The sequence below is a fragment of the Melanerpes formicivorus genome, unplaced genomic scaffold (assembly GCF_026170545.1).
Source record: "Melanerpes formicivorus ecotype bairdi unplaced genomic scaffold, bMelFor1.0.p_v2 SCAF_60, whole genome shotgun sequence".
Lineage (NCBI taxonomy): Eukaryota > Metazoa > Chordata > Aves > Piciformes > Picidae > Melanerpes > Melanerpes formicivorus.
Window position 1 is genome coordinate 2,588,032 of NW_027142412.1, and position 12,075 is coordinate 2,600,106.

At 63.3% G+C, this 12,075-nt stretch overlaps 2 protein-coding genes across 2 annotated transcripts in view; one reads left to right on the forward strand and one right to left on the reverse strand.

The window, feature by feature from the left end:
- The window catches only part of FBXW8 (F-box and WD repeat domain containing 8), a 68,298-nt gene extending 67,163 nt beyond the window's left edge, over positions 1-1,135 (forward strand). The window contains exon 11 of the mRNA XM_068161798.1: positions 285-1,135. Within this exon, the coding sequence (XP_068017899.1) occupies positions 285-429 (145 nt within the window). The 3' untranslated portion in view covers positions 430-1,135. The remainder of the gene's footprint in view (positions 1-284) is intronic.
- A 2,128-nt stretch (positions 1,136-3,263) lies between these two features.
- On the reverse strand, positions 3,264-11,350 carry TESC (tescalcin). The gene is made up of 8 exons (XM_068161800.1): positions 11,187-11,350; positions 7,383-7,452; positions 5,900-5,980; positions 4,478-4,617; positions 4,315-4,376; positions 4,136-4,243; positions 3,627-3,674; positions 3,264-3,534 (listed from the first exon to the last, which is right to left on the reverse strand). Exons 1-8 carry the CDS (start codon positions 11,242-11,244, stop codon positions 3,457-3,459), a joined length of 645 nt encoding a protein of 214 aa, XP_068017901.1. The 5' UTR covers positions 11,245-11,350; the 3' UTR covers positions 3,264-3,456.
- Between the last annotated feature and the right edge of the window lie 725 nt (positions 11,351-12,075).

The window sequence follows — 12,075 nt, forward strand, 5'->3', positions numbered from 1 at the left end:
AGGGTGGTCAGGGATTGGCAGAGGCTGCCCAGGGAGGTGGTGGAGTCCCCAGCCCTGGAGCTGTTCAAGAGCTGTGTGGCCATGGTGTAGTGGCTGTGCTGGGCTGGGTCAGTGGTTGGACTCAGTGATCTTTGAGGTCTTTTCCAACCCAAACGGTTCCCTGATTCTGTTCATCTCCTGAGGCACTGAATTGTGGTCCTTGATGGCAAGCCCTAACTGCTGGTTTCCCCTGCTGCCATGCCCAGGGAAGGTTCTGAGGTGTGTGCTGGTTGTGTTGTGCACAGGCACCGAGGAACCATCTATGCCTACGAGTTCTCCGTGGACCAGCTGGCTGTGGAGAGCGTCCTCCCCATCTGCCGCTCCTCCTACGACGAGGCCACGGGGTACAACTACAACATCGGCCTCACAGTGCCCTATGACAGCATCTAGGCACCTCACCTCACTTGGCTCCTGGGGGCCAGCCCCCTGCCAAGTCCATGGCCAAAGGCAAGGAGGTCCCCGTGGACCGAAGGCCAGAGCTGGCGTCGGCCGCAGGCGCGTGGGACGGGCTGAGCCTTCGCCGGGAGCTCCAGCAGGCGAAGCAGAGCAGGGAGTGTGGCTGCCCCGGAGCCTTGCACTGCAATCTGCTGCCCCACAAACGTTCACAGGTCCACTGTGGTGGAACAGAGAGGCTGAAGAGTGAGAGAGGACAACACACTTGAGTGTGTTGAATGTTCCTTCCTGCTGCTGGTGGGGAAAATGCTCCTGCACCCTCCTTGGCAGAGGACAGGGTCAGGAAGCCAGAGCCCCAAGGCAAAGTGCTGCAGGCTGGGAGCACCCTGAGGGGTTCATGCCTGTCCTCAGAGGGGAAGAACCCACCAAGGACTCAGAGAAAGCATCCTGCTAAGCCACGTGCTGGAAACTTCTCTCCTTGTGCTGAGCTGCTGGCTCTTCTCTTCTTTGGAGGGCATCAGAATGTGTCTAGGACGAGGAGCATGCCGGAAGGGTTATGGCAGCTGGGAGAGGGAAGGAGGCTGGCGAAGGGGAGGAGGAGGCTGGCCCTGGCCTGGCTGGCTGCCTGGCAGCTCTGCAGGGCCACATTCCAGAAGTTATTTTTTTAATCCTCTCAGCTTCTGATTAAATGTTTTCTAATTGCCTCCTTGCCTGGTTGGGGGAGGGGTTGTTCATAAGGCTTTTAGGAACTGGAACCAAAGGCTGTCCTGGCTCAGGGCAGCTGTCAGGTATGTCCCATGCTGCATCGTGACCTTCCTCAGCACCCAGAGGATTTCCCCAGGTGCCTGGGACCTGGGTTTCCAGTGCTGTCCTCACGTCTGAGCTGGGAGCTGAGCATGTTGGTGGAGTGAGACAGAGAGGTGAACTGTCTACAGTCCACTGATGATGTCGAAGAGTCCAGGCTGCAGGATCGTGGGCAGGGACACCTCTCAACTGAGCAGTGGTTTGTGTAGCCAACCTTTGTGTGGGCTGCTCCAGCTCCCTCTCCTGATGAGCCTGAGCACAGAGAGCTTCCCTGAGCCCTCCTTCTTCTCTTGCTCTCCAAGCCATGACCTGCTGCCTGCTCTCGCCCAAGACACCCTTGGCTTGTTCCAGCTTTGACTCTCCTTATCTTGCCTCATTATCTCAGGACAGCTTTGTTCTTTCTTTATCTCCCTGCTGCAAGCAGCAGATAAGCTGAGCTCACCCTCTGGCCATCCTTGTTGAGCCCTTCTCCTGGACTCCACCTCCAAACTTCTGCCCGGGTGTGGAGCTGGGAGGTGGGAGATCATCTCCACCCTCACGGCTCCCTCTGAAGCCAGGTCAGCCCCAGGCTGTCCTCGGTGCAGGGAGCAGCTCAGGTCTCTCCAGGCCAGGACTGCATTGCAGGGAAGGGTTGTCCTTCGCTGGGTTAGTGCAGCTGCTCTGCCGCTGCTGCCTCCAGAAGCTGCTCCGGCGCAGGGCTGTGCTCAGCAGCTCTGAACCCGGAGTGGAGCTCTCTGGAGGAGCAGGGCAGGTCCTGGGCAGTGCAGGAACCTCCACTTAACATGGGGCAGAAGGTGGCTTGTCCATGCCCAGAGCCTGGGAGGTGCTGCCTGCTGATGCTCCCCGGGGGGCTGGAGGGGTTGGTGGTACAGCCAGCACGTCGGCGCCCCGGCAGCCCTCGCTGCTGCCTGCTGGGCTGCAGGGGCTGCTCTGCTTTCCCATGGAGCACCCATGGCACCAGGGGAGCCTATTTTTGATAGAACAAACAAATCTTTCCAGCTTTTCTAAAAATAACTTGTGCTTTCCCCCTCCCCTTCCCCAGAACTCTGCCTTCCCAGCTCAGGCTGCCTTAGAGACAGAACCTGCCTGGAGCCATGCAGTCATTAATGGCAGTAAACAAGCCCTGCTCGCCTGTTCTGGCAGGAACATGTGGGGGTGGAAGCCTCCCTGCTGCCAGGAGCCCACGTTCCCATGTCCCTGCCATCCCTGCTGCCACCTCAGCTCACTCCCCATGCTGCTCCTCCTGCCTGGCTCCTGTGCAGAGGCGGCCAAGGTGGCTGGGCTGGGTTTGGTTCGGGGTTATTCCTTGTGCCTGCTGCCTTGAGCATCTTGAGGGATGCAGAATCAAACATCCCAGGGTAGGTTGGGTTGGAAGGGACCTCAGAGATCATCCAGTTCCAAGCCCCTACCATGGGCAGGGACACCTCCCACCAGCCCAGGCTGCTCAAGGCCTCATCCAGCCTGGCCTTGAACACCTCCAGGGAGGAGGCAGCCACAACCTCCATGGGCAACCTGTGCCAATGTGTCACCACCCTCACTGCAAAGAATTTCTTCCTCCTCTCCAGTCTCAATCTGCCCTCCTCAAGCTTCAATCCATTGTTCCTCATCCTCTCACTCCCAGCCCTTGTCAAAAGTCCCTCCCCAGCTCTCCTGTAGCCCCCTTCAGGCACTGGCAGGAGCGGTGATTCCCTTCCGGGTGCAGAGGACACTGCCTCCACCTCTGCTCCTCAGCAGCCTCATCCCTGCCTCCCCAGGGATCAGTGGGGTCAGAGCACAAGTTGGGCAGCTCCTAAAAATTCAGATCTGTGGGGAGAGCAGGATTTGTGGAGGCTCTCTGAGCAGGGAGAGATCCCACCAAGCCTGGGGGGGGAAGGGAGAGTGGGATAGAGAGACAGAGGGAGGGATGGAGGGAGAGAGGGAGGGATGGAGGGGGAGAGAGGGAGAAAGGGACAGAGGGAGGAGTGGATGGCTGGAAGGATGGATGTAAGACAGGAATATTTCCCAGCAAGGAGTAAAAAGATAAATCCTTTTTATGACAGATAAAAGCCTCCCATGTTTCTAGAGAGCAGAAGGCAGCCCCACGGCGGGACAGGCACGCGGGCGGGTACAGAGCTCTTAGTGCCAGGAACATGGAGCTGCTACAGAATCCTCTCCTTCCTCCTCCTCCTCCTCCTCCTCCTCCTCCCCCCCTTCCTGTGGCTCCCAGGAGCTGGCTGGAGGTCAGTAGCAGTGTGCAATGGTCTCCATGTTGAGGAAGCGAACGTGCATCTTGGTCTCGATGTCGATCCCCTGCCACATCTGCAGGGGGAAGGGGGTGAGCAGGGCTGGGGCCAACACCCAGGACCCTGCCACCACCTCCTCCTGGGCTGATGAGTGGAGATGGCACCAACCTTAAGGAAGTCTTCAAAGGTGATGCCCTCATACACCTGGTCTGGTCCCTGTGCACAGCAAAACAGAGAAGATTAAGGCTGCCCCCTGCCTTGGGGCACTGGGTGACCACTGATGTGTCCTCTGGGGCTATGGGACCTGCCTCCCGTGGGTGCAGTGCTGGCCTTGCACCATGCCCCATGGCCAGCCCATAACTGGCTCCCAGAACCACCACAGCTGCAAGGAACTGCTGCTTTTGCATGCACTAAAGCCCCAAGGTACTGAGGAGGGTGCTTTGGGGGTGCTGCCTCTTCCCCATAGCCTCTTATGGTGGAAAGCTGCCCACATCCTGAGCGCTGCTGCCCACATCCCGACACCTGCTGCCCACATCCCGACAGAGAGCTGCTGCCTGCAAAAAGACCTCCAGCCACAGCAGTGTGGGGATGGGCAGGATGCCCCAGGCAAGGCCATTCCAGCCCTGTTAGCCTCTCCATGTCTCTGTGCTGTGGCAGAGCAAGAAACCAGCTCCCACCATCTGTCCCACGCAGATGCTGGCTGCCTCCATCATGGCGCCGTCGGCGATGGAGCGCGCAGACTCCTTCTCCAGGTGGGGGTTCCCCGACAGCAGCTCCTCCACCACCTGCAAGGCAGTGAGTCAGAGGCAGGGCTGGGAGCTGGGGGGGATGGGGGAGGGGAGGGACCATACATTACATTTCTGTACTCCTGCAGCGTGATCTTCCCGTCGTGGTCTGAGTCATACATGTGGAAGAGGACTGGGAGGGATCAGAAGGGCAGGGCAGGGTCAGAGGGTCCCTTCCCCACCGTCATGGTCCCCCCCCAGCCCCCAGGCAGCCCCGGGCCGGGCAGGGCTCACATTTGAGTTTCTCTCTGCGGAAGCGGTCGAGCTGCTCCTCGTCCATGTCCATCTCGATGGGTCTGAAGTAGGACATGATGGTCAGGAAGTCCTCGAAGTTGATCTCGTCCGCCAGCCCCTCCGACTCCTGCCGCAGGTTCCTGCCAGGAGCACAGCCCCACCAGGGTTGGAAAAGGCCTTGCAGATCACTGAGTGCAACCACAGCCCAGCTGCCATCGCCACCAAAGCAGAGCCTGCAGCTGCCTGCCACAGAGCCCAGCGCCTCCCTCAGCAACGCTCTGGGACAGCCTTGCCCTAAGCCTTAGCTCAGATGTCTGTAAACTTCCTCAAGCTGTGCAGGGGGAGCTTTAGGCTGGAGGGGAGGAGAAAGTTCTTCCCAGAAAGAGGAATTGGCCATTGGGATGTGCTGCCCAGGGAGGTGGTGGAGTCCCCATCCCTGGAGGTGTTCAAGAGGGGATTGGATGTGGCACTGGGAGCCATGGTTTAGTTGTCAGGAGGTGCTGGGTGCTAGGTTGGACTTGAGGATCTCTGAGGTCTTCTCCAACCTTACTGAATCTGTGATAACTTTCAGCCTGGCTCCATCCCAGCCCTTGGGGAGGAGATGAGTGCAGAGTCCTTCATCTGGGAAGGAAGAACAAGCTGCAGGAGTACAGGCTGGGAGAGCAGCCCTGGGGAGAAGGAGCTGGGAGTGCTGGTGGGTGGCAAGTTCTCCATGGGGCACAAATGTGCCCTGCTGGCCAAGAAGGCCAATGGGCTCCTGGGGTGCATTCAGAGTGTGGCCAGCACAGCCAGGGAGGTTCTCCTCCACCTCTGCTCTGCCCTGGGGAGACCACACCCGGAGTATTGCATCTGGTTCTAGGCTCCCCAGTTCAAGAGGGACAGGGATCTGCTGCAGAGAGCCCAACAGAGGCTACCAGGATGAGTGAGGGACTGCAGCACTGCCCTGGGAGGAGAGGCTGAGAGCCCTGGGGCTGCTTAGTCTGCAGAGGAGAAGCCTGAGAGGGGATCTAAGGAATGCTTCTGAATCTCTGAGGGCTGGGGGGCAGGAGGGAGGGGACAGGCTCTGCTCAGCTGCACCCTGCCATAGGCCAAGGGGCAAGGGATGGAAACTGCAGCCCAGGAGGTTGCAGCTCAGCAGGAGGAGGAACTTCTGCCCTGGGAGGCTGCCAGAGCCCTGGAGCAGGCTGCCCAGAGAGGTTGTGGAGTCTCCTGCTCTGGAGCCTCTCCAGCCCCATCTGGATGTGTTCTGTGTGCCCTGTGCTGGAGTCTCTGCTCCTGCTCTGCCAGGGGGGGTTGGACTCAAAGCTCTTTGGAGGTCCGTTCCAACCCCTAGCATCCCCTGATCCTGTGGTGTTTGCCCAAGCACAGCCTGCTTTTGGGGAGCACCCCCAGCCCCCGAGGCTCCCCCGGGGCCGCTCTCACCGCTTGTCGAAGAAGGCGTGGACGATTTTGCCCCTGATGGGGTTGAACTCCAGGTCTGGGATGCTGTCAAAGTTCTCCTTGCTGCAAAGGAACCAGAGACAGCCCAAAGTGTGAGGAAGATGCTGCCAACAGGGCTGGGGCAGAGGCCCTGACCCCATTCTTTCAAAGCAGTCATGAGGGAATAAAAGCTTTTGTCTGAAACCCCAATGTGCCTCAAGTCAGCCTGGAAACGAGACAGGCTCTGCTTGGAGCAGCTATGGAGGGGGGAGAGGGAGACTTTGGACCCACTAAAATAGGTCTGGGAGGAGTTCTGGGACACAGTGACACTTTGCAGGGCTCAGCCTGCAAATGGCTGCACAGCTGGGGGTGTTCAGCCTGGAGAAAAGGCAGCACTGGGGAGACCTCCTTGTGGCCTTCCAGTACCTGAAGGGGGCTCCAGGAGAGCTGGGCAGGGACTTGTGACAAGGGCTGGGAGGGACAGGACCAGGGGCAATGGATTGAAGCTTGAGGAGGGCAGATTGAGACTGGAGATGAGGAAGAAATTCTTTGCAGTGAGGCTGGGGAGAGCCTGGAGCAGGTTGCCCAGGGAGGTTGTGGCTACCCCCTCCTGTGAGGTGTTCAGGGCCAGGCTGGATGAGGCCTTGAGCAGCCTGGGCTGGTGGGAGGGGCAGGGAGGTTGGCACTGGATGACCTTTAAGGTCCCTTCTAACCCAAACCAATCTATGAATAAAGTGGGGCTTGATGAGGTGAGGGAAGGAGCTTCTGCCACCCTCCCCCCAGCCCCCCCTTGGCTTCCTCCACCCTGCACCAATCCTCTGGACCTCTCTGCCAGGCTGGGACACCAGGATGAGCTGGTGCTGGTCCTTTGCTCTCAGCTTTGTATAGAGCAAATGAGCCACGAAGCCATCTCTGGGCTCAGGGGGAGCAGAGGGCAGCTGGGCTGGCTGCTCCTGGGGCTGGGGAAGCTGCTGGGTCACACCAGAGCTGTCCTGGGGCAGTGGAGCCTCAGCTGTGCTGCAGGATCTGCTGTGGAAAAGCTGAGGAGGGGGAAAGAACAACTGCAGACCCCAGCACAGCTGCTGGGTGGGACCATCCCAGCATCCCCTTCCCTTCCCTTCCCAGCATCCCCTTCCCTTCCCTTCCCAGCATGGATTTTAAAGGTGGGGGAAAATGGGATGCTTGGCAACAGCAAGCCTGGCCCAGGACACTGCTGCAGCACTGCAGGGAGCAGGGAACCAGCTGGGCTTGGCTGTGGGATGAGTGGGAAGGACGAGCTCGTCCTTGCAGCCCACTGAGCTGCATCCCGAGTGGGCAGCCTGGGAAAGGCAGGTGCCAGGGGTGCTGCTGCGGCCAGGCAGCAGTGCAGAGGGGTGCAGCCTGTGGAGCCTGCCCTAGGTGACCCTGCTCTGGCAGAGGGGGTGGCCTGGATGGCCTCCAGAGGTCCCTTCTGCCCCCTGCCGGCGCTGGGCCGGGGGTGCGGTACCGGATGGTCAGCTGGTCCCGGCTCAGCTGCTTGAAGCGCCGGTGCAGGGCCTCGATCTGCTCCGAGGTGACTGTCGGGGGAGAAGAGAGCTGGTGAGGGGGGAGCTCCTGCGGACACCCCAAGGACACCCGTCTGCAGAGCTCACGTCCTGCCCGGGGATGCCAGGAGACTGGTGGGCACCAGAGCCTGCTGCAAAGCTTGGTCCCTGGGGACACCACCATAGCTCACCCCCTGACAGCCAAAAGCCTTCCTGCTCCCGCCCCTGGCAGCCCCAGCTCCTCTCTCCAGGCTGCAGCCAAGCTCTGCAGCCCCCTTAGGACAGGCAGGGCCTGGCTCTTGTGCAGATGTTGACAGCAGCCATTCCCAGGAGCCAGGGCAGCAGCTCTCAGCTCTGGCTGCAGGAGCTGCCTGCATCTCTCTGGGCACCAGTTGGACCCACAGGGAGCCAGGCACGGGGCAGGGCTGTGCTGGTGCCTGCTCCTCAGCCCTTGCTGGTGGAGCAGAGCAAGATAAAAGCCTGCTGAAGGCTCCTGGAGGGGCTGCAAATGGTTAATTGCTGCAGCTGGAGGAGAAGAGGTCCGTGCTGAGCTGGGTGCTGGCTGGCTCCCACACTCTCTTTTATGATCTTTAACTAATGTCCTCTGCTGGGTTCTGATGGCCCTTTCACAGCCTTGGAATAGAAACTGCATTGATCAGGAGGCTGAGCATCTACAGAGCCCTGGTAATGGCCTGGAAATCCCATCTGTGCTTCTTGCTGGGGCTTGAGCTGCCCCCAGAGCTCTGCCTGTGCTGGCAGCCTCCAGCCCCTTCGCAGGAGGAGGCCATTGAGACCCCCTGGGGGGGCTCTGGGGGTGGGGTCTGGTGACATCTGCAGGGGCATCACTGACTCATCCCTGGGAGGGTTTTCCCCCTAATCCCTCTCTGGCTGCTGCTCTGCTGCTGACCACACACATGGAAGCTTTCCCTGGCCTTTGCTTTCCAATTCTGGCCATGGAGCAGTGACCTTTGGCTTTCTCCCTTGAGCCCATCCCATGGGAGCAGCTGGGCCAAGCCTGCAGCCTCTGGGACTTGTTGGACACCAAGATCTTTGATCTCTAAGACAAACATCCCAGACACAATGTGACCAAAAACTTGAGGGCACTGGCTGGGTGCTCGTGGTCAGCTCAGCCTCTCAGCATCCAGCCCCTGGCTGCAAGGCAGAACAAAGGGAGGGTTCTGCCTCCCTCTTTCCCCCAGCCCAGGTCGTCTTCACCCAGCTGGGAGCTGCAGCACAGTGCTGTGGTGCAGGCAGGGCCCTGAGCACCACAGCAGCCAGAGAAAAGCTGCACCTGCACAGAGGGCAAAGGCTCTCTCCTGCAAGGAGGCTTGGCTGGAGGGCAGCAGAGGCTCCTCAGACGCTGAGGAATGTCCTCAGGGCTCTGTCCAAGCACTGTGCTAGAGAGGGGAGGGGGGGAAAGGGGGATTTAACCAGATGGGTGCTGGGTTTGCTGCTTGCCAGCCTGCAGCAGTTTGTGCTGCTTGGGCAAAGAGGAGAGATGCTCTGGAGGGGCTCAGCCCTGCACTGTGCCATGTTGCACCTTGCTGGGCCAGCCTGGGTGCAGGAGAAGCTCCCTAGCCAAGGAAGAGCCACTTCAGCAGCAGGCAGAGGCCATGCTGCAGCTTGGGGACAGGCACACGGAGGCAGAGAGGGGACCTGGCCCTGACTCCATGAGCTCTGGGGTGTCCCTGAAGCTTTCCAGGTGTAAAGCAGTGGGGGAGGCAGAGGAACAAGCCATGGGCACATCCTGGGGACCCACAGGGAGCCCTGTCCTGAGCCTGCTCCTCCCAAGGGCCCAGGGGTGGCTGTGATGCCCTCCAGGAGGCTGTGCTGCAGCAGCCACAGCAGGGTGGAAGCTCTGTGACTGCTGCCCAGCAGCACACTGCTCACAGCCCAGCCTGGCAGGGGGGCACCACACTGCCTTCCCTGGGCTGGTGGGAGGTGTCCCTGCCCCTGGCAGGGGGTGGGAACTAAATGGGCTTTAAGGTCCCTTCCAGCCCCAACCACCTGGTGAGGCCTGGCCCCAGCAGCTGGTTCCAATTAGCCTTTCTGGGTGTTGGCCTTGCAAACCCTGCTCCTGAGGGGGCAGCAGGGCATGAGGCAGGTGCTCCACATGGGCAAGTGCTTGAGCAGTGCTCACTGGCAGCACCAGCCTGGCAGGATCCCCAGGACAAGGCCTTACCCAGAGCTTCCCCTGCCCTGGGCTGCACCCCGGGGACTCCCCAGGCTCCAGGGCTGAGGTCACCCCGGGGTGCCCAGGGGTGCTGTGGGGCTCAGCTCTCACCGGGAAAGGAGGAGGGAGGGTGGTGCAGGGAGGAAGAGCTCAGTGGCAGGGCTGGGGAGAGGTGCTGAAGGCCCCCCTCCACCTGACCCATCCTTTGGCTGTGGGCAGAGCTGCCTCCCTTCACCCCTCCATCCGTCACGACCTGCTCTGGGTATGGCAGGAGCTGGGGGAACCTAATGGGAGCCCCCCAGACTCTGTGCCCAGAGCTGACCACGTCCTGGGGGACCCTGGAGCGATGCCACTGCAGGAGGGACACAACCACCCCATGCTGTGCACCGAGCCCTGCCTGGAGCCCGAGGCCGTGTCCCTGCTGCCCTCCCCCCAGCCTGCTGCCTCCGCGGGTCACGCAGGGGAGCAGCCCCGGAGCAGCCCCCGGAACACCCCGGAGCAGCCCCGGAGCAGCCCCCAGAGCAGCCCCGGAGCAGCCCCCGGAGCAGCCCCGGAGCAGCCCCCGGAGCAGCCCCCGGAGCAGCCCCCGGAGCAGTCCCGGAGCAGCCCCCGGAGCAGCCCCGGAGCAGCCCCCGGAGCAGCCCCCCGGAACAGCTCCAGAGCAGCCCCCGGAGCAGCCCCCGGAGCAGCCCCCAGAGCAGCCCCCCGGAGCAGCCCCCGGAGCAGCCCCGGAGCAGCCCCGGAGCAGCCCCGGAGCAGCCCCCAGAGCAGCCCCCCGGAGCAGCCCCCGGAGCAGCCCCCGGAGCAGCCCCGGAGCAGCCCCCGGAGCAGCCCCCAGAGCAGCCCCCCGGAGCAGCCCCCGGAGCAGCCCCCGGAGCAGCCCCGGAGCAGCCCCGGAGCAGCCCCCAGAGCAGCCCCCCGGAGCAGCCCCCGGAGCAGCCCCCGGAGCAGCCCCGGAGCAGCCCCCAGAGCAGCCCCCGGAGCAGCCCCCGAGCAGCCCCCGGAGCAGCCGCGGCTGGCAGCAGGGCCGGTGGCTCCGGGGCCGAACGGTGCCACGGGGACAGCTCCACGCACCGGCAGCGTGGGAGGGCAAAGCGCTGCGGGGCTCACACGTGTGCGGCTGGCAGGGGGTGCGGGGGTGACACCGGTGCGTGTCCCCCCCCGCCCCTAGGGACATGCCGGCACCCCAGGTGACATCCCGCATCCCCCCTCCCACCCCGGCCGCGGTGGCATGTGCTGCGTGCCCCCAGGTGCCAGGTCCCGCAGTGCCTGCGCCCCAGTGCCGTGTCTTTGCCCCGGGTGACACGTTCTGCACACCGCCCCCCCCCCCGGGTGACACGTCCTGCAGCCCCCCCAGGCGACATGTCCTATACCCCACCTCCCAGCTGACATGTCGCACACCACCACCCCCCCCGCCAGACGACATGTCCCAGACCCCTGCCCCCCCCCGGTGACAGGTTCCTGCCCCCCCCAGGTGAGGTGCCCCCGCGGGGCCGTCCAGCCCCCAGCCCCTCCATGGGGGTGCTGGCAGGAGGGCAGGAGGCGGTCGGGGGGGATGCAGGTCCGCGGCGCCCCCGCGGCGGGCGGTACTCACAGCCGGTCCTGTCGGCCAGCTCCCGCATCTCGGCGGGCACGGAGTGCGCGGAGCCCATCCCGGGCCGGGCGGCTGCACCGGGAGCCGCCGCTGCCGCTGATGAAGGCGGGCGGGGAAGGAGGGAGGCGGCGGCGGCGGTGCGGCTCCCCCGGGTCCCGCAGCTCCGCCGCGCGGTCCTCAGGCTCCAGAGCGACAGCAGAGCGGAGCGGAGCCGAGCGGAGCCCTCCCGCCCCTGGCGGCGCCTGGAGCCCGGCCAGAGCCAGGCGCGGGGAGCTGCGGGGCCTGCTGTGCCCATCCTCCAGAGGGGCACGGAGTGCCCCCTGCGCCCCCTGCTCCCTGCCCAGGCTGGGACCGGCACAGAGGTCTCCCCCGTGCCCCCTGCTCCCCACCCAGCCTGGGGCAGGCACAGAGGTCTCCCCCGTGCCCCCTGCTCCCCACCCAGCCTGGGGCAGGCACAGAGGTCTCCCCTGTGCCCCCTGCTCCCCGCCCAGCCTGGGACAGGCACAGAGGTCTCCCCTGTGCCCCCTGCTCCCCGCCCAGCCTGGGACAGGCACAGAGGTCTCCCCTGTGCCCCCTGCTCCCTGCCCAGGCTGGGACAGGCACAGAGGTCTCCCCCGTGCCCCCTGCTCCCCATCCAGCCTGGGGCAGGCACAGAGGTCTCCCCTGTGCCCCCTGCTCCCCGCCCAGCCTGGGACAGGCACAGAGGTCTCCCCTGCCCAGGCTGGGGCAGGTACCTGGACTGGGTGGGGGTCTCCCCTGTGCCCCCTGCTCCCTGCCCAGGCTGCTGCAGGTACCTGGGCTGGGTGGGGGTCTCCCCTGTGCCCTCTGCTCCCTGCCCAGCCTGTCTGCAGACACTTGGGCTGTTGGTGGGCATGGGGGGGAGGGGGAA

Excerpts from the sequence above, each read along its gene's own strand:
- TESC (XM_068161800.1), bottom strand. The coding sequence starts at position 11,244 with ATGGGCTCCGCGCACTCCGTGCCCGCCGAGATGCGGGAGCTGGCCGAC. Across the intron at positions 5,981-7,382 it reads CGGGACCAGCTGACCATCCG|CAAGGAGAACTTTGACAGCA; the intron begins GTACCGCACCCC and ends GTTCCTTTGCAG. Across the intron at positions 3,535-3,626 it reads CCTTTGAAGACTTCCTTAAG|ATGTGGCAGGGGATCGACAT; the intron begins GTTGGTGCCATC and ends TTCCCCCTGCAG.